We start from the raw sequence: 14732 nt of genomic DNA, 5'->3' as shown, positions 1-14732 counted from the left end.
CACCTATTCGTTTGGCCAACCAGTATCAAGATAACAGCTAACATCGTTGTCTTTTTTGGTCTTAGGGCCAACCAGACTCAGCATTGTCTTTTTTTTGGTCCTTTGGCCAACCAGAATCACACATTCTAAACGTCACGTTTGTGCCCATGAAAAGCCCTGCAGAAGGGGACGAGCGCAAAGTGTCTGTCAAAGAGAAAACTGTGTTGATATTTATGATTCAGTTCACCCGTGTGATCGAAACGTTTATGTTATGAGAGACAGTTGCCAGTCTCCCTTTCAAATATCCACTTCTAGAGCTCTGTCCTTCTAAGTGGTTACAATAGATATTCGTCCGAAGTTTCAGTCGCAGAAGCTTTAGTTTACAGAGGATATTTAATAACTATTTTAGAGTCCGATTAATTCGCTTCATAATACAATAATATGCCGCCAGGAGCTGTGCGGATTACTTTTGTATTGGTTGTTTCTGCTTTTTGACCTCAATTTTTTTTATTAAAGCTCTTTGTTTAGCTCTTATAACTGTCAGTATCAATCAGGTCCTGTGCTTTATCTATCTTAATAACTCTCTTAACATCAGTCCTGCACTTCATATTTTCTCAATCCTGCATGTTTTAAAACCAAAACATCTGCATCTCGTTACGTGCTGTTAGATCTTAGTGCCACATTCGACACCATTTACCACAGCTAACTCTTACATAGACTTGAAAATTATTTCTACATTAGTGGAAGTTTTGATCAGATAAGTAAGATTTGAACCATTTCATTTTCAGTTTGTAGCAATAAAGAATGAGTTGTCATGCAAATCACAAGTCCAATACGGAGTACCACAGGGCTCAGTTTCAGGGCCTTTGCTCTTAGCACTATACATGCTACCTCTAGGAGATATGATTAAGAGACATTGAGTTAGCTTTCACTGCTATGCTGATGATACTCAACTCTATATATCCTCGAAGCCTCACAGAACGCAGCAGTTCAATAGAATAATGGAATGCAAAAAAAATATGAGTAGCAACTTTTTCTTGTTAAATTCTGACAAAACAGAAGTGTTACTTATTGGACTGAAAACCACCGTACGTTACACCCTGGAATACTGCTTGACTATTGACAGATGTTCCATAAACCCCTCATCAGCTGCTATGAATCTGGGTATTTTATTCAATAGTAAACTATAATTTGAAAGCCGCGTTGCCAACACCTGTAAAACTGTTTTTTTCCATTTTAATATATATCTACACGATGTCATATGCTGTCACTATCAGATGAAGAAAAGCTAATTAATGCATTCATGACGTCAAGACTAGATTACTGTAACACACTATTAGTTGGTTGCCCTGTTAGCTTAAAACAAAAGCTCCAGCTAGTTCAAAACCCAAGCAGCTCGAGTTCTTACACAAACAAAAAAGTATGAACATAGAACCGGCTAATATCAATATTGCACTGGTTACCTATTAAGCAACACGTTTGCTTTAAAATCTTACTGATTACCTATAAATGTACATGGTTTATATGGTTTAGCTCCTCAGTACCTGGGTGAGCTTCTATTGCCTTACAGTCCTTCACGTTCAGTACGCTCTCAGGGCTCCAGTTAGTTTTTTCTGTTATATTATAAATATGAATTACTCTTATTCAGAATGGAATAAGGAATTGAACACTTTCCATTTCACAGTAGATGTGGTTAAAGGTCCCTTGGTGAACTAGTTTCAAATGTAAAGGTTTTTTAACTGCAATCCCCTTCCTTATCGGTGGCACTCAATGCGGCATTCTGGGTGACTACCTGCACAAACGTAATGGCTGTTTTGTGTAGACATAAATTATCTGAAATGATGCGTGTTTTAGAATAAATGTGCTGTTGTTACGCTGTCAGTAAAATACACAAGCTACAGTACACAATAAATAAGCATCTTGAAGAGGTTTTGCTCCTGAGTAATGTTAACTTGGAATATTGTTATGTTTGCGTCACACAAGCTGATGGTGTGAAGCAAACAATGCCATCAAAGCACACAGTGCTGCAAAGGCTAGTTTTACTCTGGACATGTAACCTGTCAATGTTGGTCGCCCAAAAATATGCAGTGCTTACACGTCCAGTTACAGACGATTTCACTAAATTAATGTGCAAAAACACTGTGCTGGTAATTGGTAAAAAAAAGTTTTTTAAAAACTGAAAGTAGTAGTTCACTTCAAAATTTGCCCCCATTGACTTTCCCTAGTAATTTTTATTCCTACCTTGGAAAGTCAATGAGGGCAAAATTTGAAGTGAACTACTCTTTAAAGGCCTTGTTTAATCCAGTGTATCCCCACATGTAAACATGGAGTATGAAATAGGGATGTGTGAGACTAGTCGTTTAATGGCACCCTTGACACTAGTCAACACTGAAAACAATGGTCGAATGCACAATTATTGTTCAAATTACATTGTAATGTTTCATTAAAAAACATTTGTAAATATCATAGTAATATTAAAGTGTTTGAAAAAAAACAACACATTCTTTTTAAAAGCGAATCTGGAGCAGAAACACGCTCAGAAAGGACTACTTGAAAGATGATGTGTGGGAGTGTTTTGAAGGAGAAAAACGGGTAGGAGGTTTCATGCAAGCCATGTCATATAGAACTGGCATAACAATAATATCACTTGAGTCGGTTCTTGTTACTGTCGTGATGTGAAAACATGGACGGGAGTGCAGAATTTAAACATAAAATTGGAAGTAGTTAAAAATCTAAAGCTACAAACAGTCATGTAAACAATTTCTTAATTATAAACCTTAGTATCACATGCATGCTTGAATGTTTATGTATGTTTTATAAATTCATATGGGCAGTCTACTTGATTGGTGCCAGGCTCTAAGTTTTTTGCACATAGCACTGGTGCTACAGAGGTTTAAAGTTTTGTAGCACAGGCCAAACAGTTGTAGCACAAGTAGCCTATGAAACGTGCAGAACTTCACATTAATAGGCAGATAACTGACATTAGGACATTAGTTTTACAAACAAAAGTATAAATATAGTAGCAAGTATCCCTGTAAAAGTAATCAGTATGTCTTAAAGGAACGTAAACAGTGAACAAATGGAAACAAAGTCATGTGTTACAGTATATTAGCTCCATGCATCTCTTAAAGAAAAAACAACATCTGTTTTAAATGTTCATCAAACAACAAAGGATAAGGACAAAAAACACTCGCTGCTCCTGACTGATTAACTTTACTAAGGTTTTATCTATATTATATTAACTATATTAATTTCTGTACCTGATAACTACAGTTAGACCACCCTGAAACATCTGAAAAACACTGCTTGTTTTTTGTTACGCGTTTAAAGATGTGTGGGATGATGATTACGCAACATTTAAGTGAGGTATTGTCATGCGTGCGGGTAGCAGAAACAACCAGAAATGCCGGAGTCAACGTTAAAGTCGTTTAATTTATGAATTAGGGACTAACAGTAAAAATACAAGAACCAAACATTGTAAATGTAAAGAAGAAATAACAATAGAGAATCAAATACAAGAGTGTCACCAAATCAATAAAATAATCCAAACATAACAACCATAGCTAGTTTACCCAAAACCTCAATCTAACTATCAACGAAATATGAAAAATAGAAAGAAACCCGATATCTTCAGCGAATTCGTCGCCATAAATAAACTACTCTAACTAAAAAACAGACATACAATGGTGGCGAACACTCTTCGGCTGGCTGACATAGAAGTGTTCTGTCTACTGGCTGTAAGTGTACGATTCAGCAAAATAGAATCAGCCCTGAACTCCAAGGTAACTGCTCTAATGTTAGACTAGGTGGTCTAAACGTTCGATCTAACACAGGTCGTGTGCACACAGAATTACATGCAGCATCACAAAGTACAAACCGGATTCAGGGGCGTTACTCAGAAATCACAAAGCATTATCCCCAACAACAACGACGAGTTCATGGCTTCACAAGAAACGTGAGTTGGCTGAGATCTGGCGAGGAGCGTCTCACTTCTTGTGAATGGGCCTTTTAAACCCGACAGAGCGCCATCGGATTGGTGGAACGTCAGCTCCGACGCGTTAAATAGTGACGTCACCTACTGCGGACCAGCCAATGATCACGAACTACGGATAAAGGATGATCAAAATTCTGTGATTTAGGCTAATAGTTGTCATGGTATCATGACCTTATTCATTAAGATTACATGGGTAAAAAAGAACATACAAATAACTAGAACATGTTATTTTATTTATTTTTTTGAAAAATAGAATTACTTTGACCAACCTGCCCAGTAAAATAATCCTTAGCCTTGAGCCCTGAAATAGTGGTGCACCATTTATTAACCTCACCCACAAACAAACACAAGGACAAGCAAATGCTTGATGCATCAAATAAACCAGCCTCTGCCGTGTGCTCTAAAAACATCTGAGCTGACAGCAAGAAACATGTTGCCCCACTTTCTTTTTTATGGGCAGAAAAAGCTTTTGAAAATTAATGGACATTATCAAATACAAAAATGTCAAATGATATTAACGCAACAAAAGCACAATGCATATTATAACCTTTTTTGGGGACATTAAGTACTGAAACTGTCAAATTAGTTGTAGTGCACATCCCTTGTATGAAGTAAAGGAAGAAATGCCTGAATAAAGAATATGCTGGATTGCACAATTGTGAGAATTGTTCTTTGATTACCAGCATCCCTCACTGTCGCTCCACATGGAGGCTGCCTTTTTATATCAGCAGTGTTTAAAATGGTCGCTTCATGCTTCATTGCCGGCAGCCACTTTGAGAACTCATATTTTCTATAGAGCTATGGCTATGTAATGCAATAAAAGATCTGTGTTTTGACCAAACTATAGTGTCAGGTGACTGCATAAAACCACATACATTTGAAATGTTTTGTTAAAAAGTGATCTATTTACTAAGTTAAGTATTCAAGATTGTAATTGATTAACCCCCCAGGCTTTTCACACACACTCTCTCTGTCATGCAGTGAATGATCTGGTGCATTGGCGGGACCCTAAGAAGTCGGGTGTGGTGTTCGGTGTATCGCTGCTTTTGCTGCTGTCTCTGGCAGCCTTTAGCGTGATCAGTGTCATCTCCTACCTGCTTTTGGCCCTGCTCTGCGTTACCATCTCTTTCCGCATCTACAAATCCATCATCCAGGCAGTCCAAAAGTCTAATGAGGGACACCCATTTAAGTAAGAGGCCTTTTCTTTATGTTTTTTCTTTAGTTGGCTTTTTTTTCAATTCACAACAAGATTTTGTCTGTGTTTTGTCTACAAACCAAGAACTTGTCTCGTAGTAACTGCATTAGTTAAATTGGTAAAAAGATAAAAAATAGTCACTAGTAACTGATGACTACATGCCCGTTCACACAAAGAATGACAACTATAAAGGAACTACAAACCCCAATTCCAGTGAAGTTGGTCTGTTACATTTTGTAAAAACGTAAATAAAAACAGAGAACAATTACTTGCATATATTCACTAGAATACACCCCAAAGACAATATATTTAATGTTTAAACTGATAAACTTTATTATTTTTTGTTCACTGAAGTATTGCTTTTAAATTTGATGCCTGCAACACGTTCCAAAAGAACTGGGACAGGGGAAACACAAGGAATGCTCAAAAACACTTGTTTGAAACATTTAACAGGTAACCAAGTTTGTTGGAAACATGTGAGTGTCATGATTGGGTATAAAAGGAGCACACCAAAATGCTCAGTCATTCACAAGCAAGGATGGGGTTTACCACTTTGTGAGCAAAAAAGTCGGACATTTTAAGAACAAGGTTTCTCAACGTACGTAAAAGTGCAAGGAATTTAGGTATTTCATCTATAGTCCATATAATCAAAAGATTCCAAAAATCCGGAGGAATCTCTGCACATAAGTGGCAAAGCCACACACAAACACTTGCATGTCCATGACCTTCGATCCCACAGATGGCACTGCATTAAAAACACAGATAATTCTGTAAAAGTATATTACCACGTGGTCTCAGGAACCCTTCGGAAAATTATTGTCAGTAAAATTAACTTTTAAATGTTATTTGAACATTACCACCCTATAATGATAAAAATCCACCCATTCTTTTTTTAAATCCCCAATGGACTCTGTGTGCATGAGCGTAGTGATGAATTTCCGATGTTGTCAGAGGTCGGGATATACGTTTCCAGTTTAATTTCTAAAACTGCTTAACATACCTAAACAACGACTGGGGAAGCCAGATTTCTGTCAAAATGTACTTGTAATAAAAACTAACTGCTGTCAAAAAAAAGCTGTTATTTCATTGATAAAGTGAATAATCAAATTTTAATCACTTTCTCCCATTTGAGTCCATTATAAGGAATAGTTTAAGGCTTAACGTACCTGAACAACCAGGGAAAACCAAATTATAAAAAAAAGATCACCAAATTATCAGGCTTCAGCATGACCTCAGAAAAGTTTTATGAACTCTGCTTGTGCTGCCTTGAGCTGAGCTGTTTCCTTATAATGGACTACTATGGAGGAGAAAACACTTAATGTGAGATTATTTATCTAATCAGTGGAATAACGTCGCATTCAGTCTCATGTTTGTGCATTGTCTCATAGAGAGCATGTTTTCAGATTTTATTAGGGATGCACCGAATATTCGGCCACCGAAAATTTTCGGTTTCGGCCCGAAAGACTTTTATCACCGAAACAATACGGCCGAAATGATGTGATGACGCAAACAGAGACCACGACCTGCACGTGCTTGTCTGAAGCGACAAGTCTGCGGTGTGGCCATATTTCAGTAAATCTCGTATAGAGTGTTCACACCTATAATAACACAATCTATACCAGTGTCGTCATATACTAGTTAGATAGAACATTTCAGAAATTTTACTGACCCTTGCACTGCCAACAGTCTGCACAGACACACTATTATGCTCAGACTTTGAATGCCCTCCTGCTCTGGCTTGAAGGAATTAAGTTATTTTTACCTCAGAACATACTCTTCAGGTGCAGTGCAAGGGTCAGTACAATTTCTGAAATGTTGATGATGCATAAGAAGACATCTAAGAGAAAGTCTTCGTCAGAACAGACTTGCACCACCTGCTGGTGAAGTGGTCAGGCAGCCGCTAGAGATCATGCATTGGCGGAATCGGCACTCCATTGGTTCTCCTGGGATTCATGGATGTGAAACTTTGAATTTCAAGCCGAATTTGAACCCCTGAATTTGTGGAAGGGAATTTTTAAACCGAAATTATATGGACTGAAATTTGTCTGTCGAATAATAAAGGTTGTATTTTTAAACTAGTAGAGTTTTTTAATGAAATTTAAAAGGTGAATTTTGATTATTGATTTTTTTTAAATTGTGAAACTGTGTGCGAAATGTTTCCATTTTAAAAATTCACAGCTTAAATATGCATAGCAGAACCTTAAAATGCAAACACTGTTAATACAATGCATTATTTTTAGTTAGTGCTATTCAGCTCTTTTTTTCTTCAAGCACATTAGTCACTATTTTACTCCCATAAGTAAGCCACTGAAGCAAACTTGTATTCCAACTTCCAGCTGTTATGGTGCGTCACCATAATTCACAAGGTGTATATTTTAAATGGTGTACTCTTCTGAGATCAGATACTAGGTAACTCCGGCATAGTACAATCATCACCATAAATAAAATCCCCCACAAGAAAGCATTGAATAAGCAAATAATCGTTCAGACAAATAAATTCTGCAAACTGAAACAAAGGTAAGAACATTAACCTTACTTTTGAGCAGAAAACATAAAGTTTCTCAAACGGGATTGTGGAAGCTTCAAATTTACTTCTCACTCTGGTCCATTTCCTGTTTTATACAGCACTAGGTGACTCTAGGTTTCCCCCTAGTGGTCTAGAAGAACATAACATACAATACACTGTGACAGGTAGTGACTGTTAAAGCAATGTCCTCATAGTAAAGACATAACGCATTTGTGCATCCACTCATAGAGAACATTTTATCATTTTTATAGATATTACTTTTTTATCCTGTGAATTTTCACTTGTCAAAGCAATGTGCTCTTTGTAACGACATAATGTGTTTATGTTTTCAGTGTTTATAAATATGACGTGTTTATCCTGTGAATTTAATTGTGTATGTTTACTTATAGAAAACAATGTGTTGGTTTTTTTTTTTGGTTGCTTTATGTGACCAATCTCTTCAGTTTTGTTGTTACTGGAAACATGATTTATTAATTGTTAATCTAATGTTAATTGTACTAATACATTTACTATTTAAAATCAAAGTTAATATTAATGGACCAGCGCTTACATAAAAAGTTGTATTTTAAAAAAAGATTAATAAATACTTAAACAATCAATGAATGAGCAATACATTTGTTTATGTTAATACATTTATATGATTAAACAAATTTTAATTTGGCTTTTATATTAATATAATCATTGATCGCACATAGAGACAGATCGCAAACTCTCTATGAGGGCTTAAGTATTAAATTTAGCTCTATGCAGGGTATATACAGGAATCATGAAGTTTCCCTGCTGCGGGGGCTCTTCAACCGGAACAGAGCTGTGCGCGCTAACGTTCCTCGCATCCAAAGTGTTTTCTATGGCCCTTGCACTCTTACTATCCTCAAATAAAAGTTGGATGCAAGACTCTAATTCTAAGATCTTCTCTGTCACCTTAACTATTTCCCTGCATTTATTGCATGTAAATGTCAAAATCGAAACCCAGTGATCTCGGTAGGGCAGACAGACAGGATAAGGAATAGCAGTGATGTTAAGGATTGACATGATTTCACCAGCAGCTGATTGGACAGATGTGACCCAAATGCCACATTTATCCAATCACCGCCTTATTTTTAGTTTTTTTCCTATGGGCCAATGAGTGTCTATTTGTTTTGCGCTGAAGTAAATTTTATAATATAAATGATCAGGCCAATCAGAGGCCCCTAAACAGGTGGGGCCCCTAGACTGCAGAATCCATTCCACTTGCGACTTACGATGCAGATAGAAAGTCATGGTGTATTTCCACTGGCGCACAGCATGCGGTGTGGAACGGGTGTTTTCAACCCATTTCTATGAAAGACTTGAATGGATTGAGAAAACACTCTGCTCTCCACACTTGTGGAAACACACAGTGAAATGCATCTTTTCTATACATACGCTAGCTGCACAGATATAAAGTCAGACACGTCTTTTTACGCATCTACCATTCAAAGACCGAGCATGTATAATGACAGCTTGAGTGAAAAGTAAAGTAAATCTGAGCGCTGTGCAAGGATGGGAGGAGAGTGAGATAACTTTTGGCTTGTGGTTTCAGCTGAAAAATGTCGGTGCATCCCTTATCCAGAACATGTCAAGAAACCTGTGATGTCATCGTTAGAAATCCTTTCCAGTACAGTACTGCCTACATTTGTTCAGGTCTGCAGTAGCATGGCTAATTGGTTTGACCTATGTGCTTGTGACAGGGCTTTGATGGAAAAAGATGTTACCTTGCCTCCCGAGACTTTCCGCAAGCACGTGGACCTCTGTCTGACCCACATCAACTGTGTGCTCAAGCAGATGAGCCGCCTGTTTCTCGTCAAGGATCTGGTGGATTCCCTGAAGGTCAGTGTTGGAAGTCGCTGATAGCCTCGTGGTTAGTGTGCCGACATATAGTGCTAGTGTGCTCCGTTGTTTCCACTCCCCTATTTCTACTGGGCACTTTCCTGTCAGCTGTCCACTGTCCTATCCAAATAAAGAACTGAACTGAGAACTGATTAATTACGCTCTTAAATCTGGGTTAATTCTGGATCAATTCCCTCCTCTGATTTATAATCATGAATTAATTCACAATTTATTAAATTGCATTTAGGTTTTGTGGTCATTTTAGAACAACAGATATGTGATGCTTTAATATGTGATGTTCCTCCTGATTTCAGCTGGCAGTGGTTATGTGGCTTCTCACTTATGTTGGAGCTGTTTTCAATGGCATCACCATCCTCATCCTTGGTAACATAATTGACTAAATCACACACCCTAGATTAAATTCATTTTATTGTGTCATTATTATTATGCTAATTTAGGAACAACACTTGTTTTAACTCTGTTACTATATGTATTAACAGTTATTTAGGTATTTTTATTAAAAATGACCCAGATCGTATCATATGCTTATAAATTGTATTACTTTTTCCCACAGCGGATATCCTTCTGTTTAGTGTACCACTTATCTATGAGAAGAACAAGGTCAGATTCCGAATATATTTATCCAATGCAATTTTGTTATGTATAAACAATTTCTTTAATAAAAAAGTTTTTTTAATTACAAAAATGCTTTTTATAAAAGATGACACATGCACAAATGTAGTGAACGTTTCAGAAAAATGTAAAAATACTTCACAATAAGAAGATTAAAGTCAAAATACTGGCCTTTCAAGTGATTCGTGAATAGAATATAATTTTCTAGAAAATGTTACAACTAGCTGTATGTCTCTTAGTACTGCAGTTACCTCTTTTCTGCACTTTGTTTACATTTTTATTTAGAAAAGTATTGCAAATGTGTATCGTATCGAAATATTTCAATATATTGTACCATGACAGGCCTTGCGATATGATACATATTGCGATATATATTTGCTAATACACAGTCACAGCTACTGTACATTGTGCAAAACTGTCTGCTTGCATGGGTGAGTGCGACTGACATTTTCTTTTCTCAAAACCTCCCATTGATCTCTCCACAGACCCAGATTGATCATTACATCAACATTGTAAACACTCAAGTCAACACTGCAATTGCCAAGTAAGTATGAATAGAGTACAGATTGGAAAAACTTGTAATGTCAGATGCGTATGTGTGATTTAGAGTCTTAAGAAGGAGACAATTAATAGGCACTAGTCTAATTTTGCTTTTCTTTAACTCTCCATCAGGCTACAAGAAAAACTCCCAGGAGCGATGAAGCGATGTAAAGCAGAATGATTCTTCTCTCCCATCCCTAGATGCCATGTTTAAAAATGTATTATGTCTTTAGCAATCTCTCCTCGAAATTGGCCCTCTTTCCTTTCTCTCTTACCATTTTAACCTTACCTCTTAAAACAACAATCTGCACTGAACCAGCTTGTATGTAATATCTTTTAAAAAGCTTCTTGATATTTAATGTTAACTCTGCAATGTAAGTACAAGCATTATTGGGAAAGAAGCTTATCCGGTATCTCCAACACAGAAAGTGATGTAATACTGCAACTAGATGGGCATTATGAAAGCAAGAGTAGGGAAGGGTTTGTGAAATACACTGTGAAACTATGACCTGGTTTTAAGTGTTTGTTGGGATGAGGGGTGTGGTGGTGATGAATAAAAACCGGTTGTTTGACTTAAGAGCAAATGTCTGTACTTTAAAAATTATATTTTCACTGAAATGACATTTGTTCCCCCTTTCTTGAGATCTTCTAAAAAGAAAAAGATTATGTATTCATCTGAATTGCACTGAACATACTAGACTTGCACATAATGATCAGAATGGATATGGAAACTAACATAGGTAGAATACTAGCAAACTAGACTAAATTGTTACTAGTGGAATTAAAACATTCCGTATGAATATTTAGTAGATTACAACAGGCTTTTTGTTGTGAAGTCGTTAGGGATGCATTTTAATATTTAAAAAATCGAATTTACATCTCTGTTGTTTGTCTCACGCACCACTCTTGCACTCAGTTGTTTTAAGTTGAATGAACAAATTATTGCTATTACTATTTAAATAGTTGTTAAAATAGGCTGCTTTATGTATGACATTTGGCTTTATAACATTCCATATAATAAATATTCTTAAGGTGTTAAGTAGAAATCGGAGCATCAGGATTTGGACAGAGGCAATCATTTTCTGTTATGTAGTTGGCGTCACAGGTTATGTGTTAGTGTGGGTATGGATTACTGCTTATTATTATTTATGCTTTCACCGTTTCCTTTTGTAGGGTAAAACTGGTCACACATCAACATTTAAGAGCTTCTATTTACACCCTGGGGCACATACATTTAAATATAGGTTAATTTTCATTCAAAGCTGCAAAGAAAGCTGCGATGATTGTTCTTTATAATGGTATGTTTTAAAAACTAAGATCTTGCAGCGAACACTGTAGACTTTGTTGTATGACACGTAATTGCTAAAAAGTAAAAGTAAATTGCGATCACCTGGTTTGTTTTTAAATTGCATGTGCTGTTTTGCAGTATGCCACTAAATGGAATATCTACCATATTGTTAGAAGTTGCATTTATAAAATGGATGCTTAAATTACTATATAATCTTCCAGCTTCCTATATGTGTAACATTCTAGCTGATGCAGTTGACAACAGAGTTGTTCATGAACTCACACATAATCCACAATAGTTTGCTCTCTTTCATTAGGGCCCCGTTCTGATATCATTGAAATTGCTCATGTCTAGTTCTTATTTCTCTTGGCACACTGTTTTGTCTTTTGTGCATGTTTATGCACATTCACATTAAGACAAAAACACGTCTGCTCATTTTGTCACCTAGCTAGCATGTTTTAGAATCATGATCACCTAGCTAGCATGTTTTAGAATCATGATCACAGGTGTTGCTTCTGAAGTTTAGGCCAAGCTCTGATAACTTCTATTTCTACATTTTAATCTTAAATTTTTTATTACTTTCTAATAGATGCAGACATCTCACTCTGTCTAGATTCGATATAAGTATCTGCTGTTTTGCTCTTCCAAAGTCGTTTTAATATTAAGATTTTTGTTCTTTATAGCATGTGTGCAGTTTCTCTTTAAAAGGAGAATTCTACTCTTTTAAACTAGATAACTTACATGCAGGTTGTCAGGTTTGATTTAAGTTAATATGTGAGAACATCTGAGAAGGAAAAAGATGTAATCAGGAAAATGTGATCCCTGTAATGATGTCAAAGTAAACTAAATAAAGGTATCAAAGGCATGTGTAGTAACTTTGCTTTGCTTTTCTCTTTAGAAGATCATTCCACAAATGAAAAAGTTGAAAGAGTTGGATGTATGTGTGCTTGCTAATGATATCTCGAACTGTGTTTTGCTGGGGCGTTTTCTAGGAAACAGGAAGTGCCTCATATATACTTTGATGTGGCTATGGTGTCTTTAATTGTATAATTAGGTGTATTTCCATGAAACTTTAATCACTTATCCTGCTTAAAATTTCATGGTATTTGACACACACACACACACACATAACATCCGATTCATCCGATTGTCACCAAAGTTAGTGAACACTAAGTGGTTATGATGAAACTTCAGATGTTATCAATGACAGTTATAATGTTTTTTCTTGTTTGTAAATTAACTGTCAACTGATCTTCAGAAAAATTCGCTTTTTCAACATTTGTGTATATTTGACTCAAAATAGAAGCTCTGTATGATGTACAGATTCATCTGTTAACATTGAGGGCAATCAAAAGACTTATTCAATGATGTTCATGAAGGCAACACCATTAATCAGGTGGGTGTAAACCTCTGAAAAGGTTTTTTTGGTTTAAATTGTATTTCCTGAGAAACATATATGTATTTTTATAGCTTCTGAAAGACATTACTGAATTAAAATATATATATACTGTATATATATATATATATATATATAAAAAACAAACAATAACAATTTACATCCAAAAAACATTTTCTGAGGTTTTACACCCACCTGACTTAAAATGAATCATGTTGCCTTCATGACGATTTAGAAGAACTTATGCACGTGCCCACTGTGCATTACTTTATGAAAGCCACCATGTGGTGGTAGCACAGTAGAGGGAGGACCCTACTAAAATAGGTTGACGTATGGAGACTATACAACATTAATTATTTCAGGGTCAAATGTTTTGGTGTTTATGAAGAATATAGTCTGAAAGAAAGATTTAAAACATTGTTAATGTTGATTAGTGTAACACGTTCAATTAAAGGGAAGGAAGGAGACGGGAACCGGCGAACATAAAATAGACTTTTAATTAAAAAAATTAACCTAAATAGACAGCTGGCAGCCCCCTCACGTGGGATTGCTGGAGACACACACACAAACCACAACATGAAGTCCAGGCCTGGTCCTCTCTCACTGATGGTCCGGTCACTCGTCCTCTTATGCTACCAATCTCCTCCGTGATAAGAGACCCTGGCTCTCGCCCCGCCTACATCACTACAATTAGATTTTATATTAAAGTATAACACTTACAATATCAAGGGAATTATATAAATTATGTATTTTAATCTCTGCCATCCCCACTGCCCCACCAGTGGGTCCCGTATTAAATCAGCAAATCTATATGTTGTGGAACACAAAATTATACAGTTATGTTAAAAATATTACCAGTTCAACATCACTAACCAGATCAGTCTCTGACATATAGAAATTATATCAAAAACAAATGTTTTACCAGTAGGTGTAGTAGTGTAATAGAATTAGCAGCATGCATGTCATGACTGTTGGATCGGTTGCTTTTCTGTGTAATTGAATCATTAATTGAAAAGGGAGTGTTTAAAACAATAGCTGTGTGGAGTTCAATTAGAGAGGTGAATTATTCAAACAAGTCAAACAAGTGGGCCTTATTTAAGGACGAAGGCAGCTAATGTTGTACTGTGATCAAAGAAAGTCTGTAACAATTGGAAGACGCCTATGTGAAGTCAAGCTAAAGCATAGAAGCCCCCGCAAAGTCCAATTGTTGAAAAAACAACATGTGCTAAAGAGGTTACAATTTGCCAAAGAACACATTGACTGGCCTAAAGAGAAATGGCGCAATATTTTGTGGACTGATAAAAGCTACATTTTTATTTTTGGGTCTAGGGG

General features: G+C 36.3%; 1 protein-coding gene across 3 annotated transcripts in view; it reads left to right on the top strand.

Annotated features, from left to right (window-relative positions):
- Positions 1 to 12877, top strand: part of rtn3 (reticulon 3) — a 28296-nt gene extending 15419 nt beyond the window's left edge. For all 3 annotated transcript variants that reach the window (XM_079453399.1, XM_079453398.1, XM_079453400.1), the window contains 6 exons: positions 4955 to 5162; positions 9405 to 9543; positions 9858 to 9927; positions 10118 to 10164; positions 10662 to 10720; positions 10849 to 12877. In XM_079453399.1, the coding sequence (XP_079309525.1) occupies positions 4955 to 5162; positions 9405 to 9543; positions 9858 to 9927; positions 10118 to 10164; positions 10662 to 10720; positions 10849 to 10897 (572 nt within the window). In that variant the 3' untranslated portion in view covers positions 10898 to 12877. The remainder of the gene's footprint in view (positions 1 to 4954; positions 5163 to 9404; positions 9544 to 9857; positions 9928 to 10117; positions 10165 to 10661; positions 10721 to 10848) is intronic.
- Positions 12878 to 14732: the final 1855 nt, after the last annotated feature.

Source organism: Barbatula barbatula, assembly GCF_947034865.1.
Source record: "Barbatula barbatula genome assembly, chromosome: 1".
NCBI lineage: Eukaryota > Metazoa > Chordata > Actinopteri > Cypriniformes > Nemacheilidae > Barbatula > Barbatula barbatula.
This window is presented reverse-complemented; position numbering and strand designations above follow the sequence as displayed.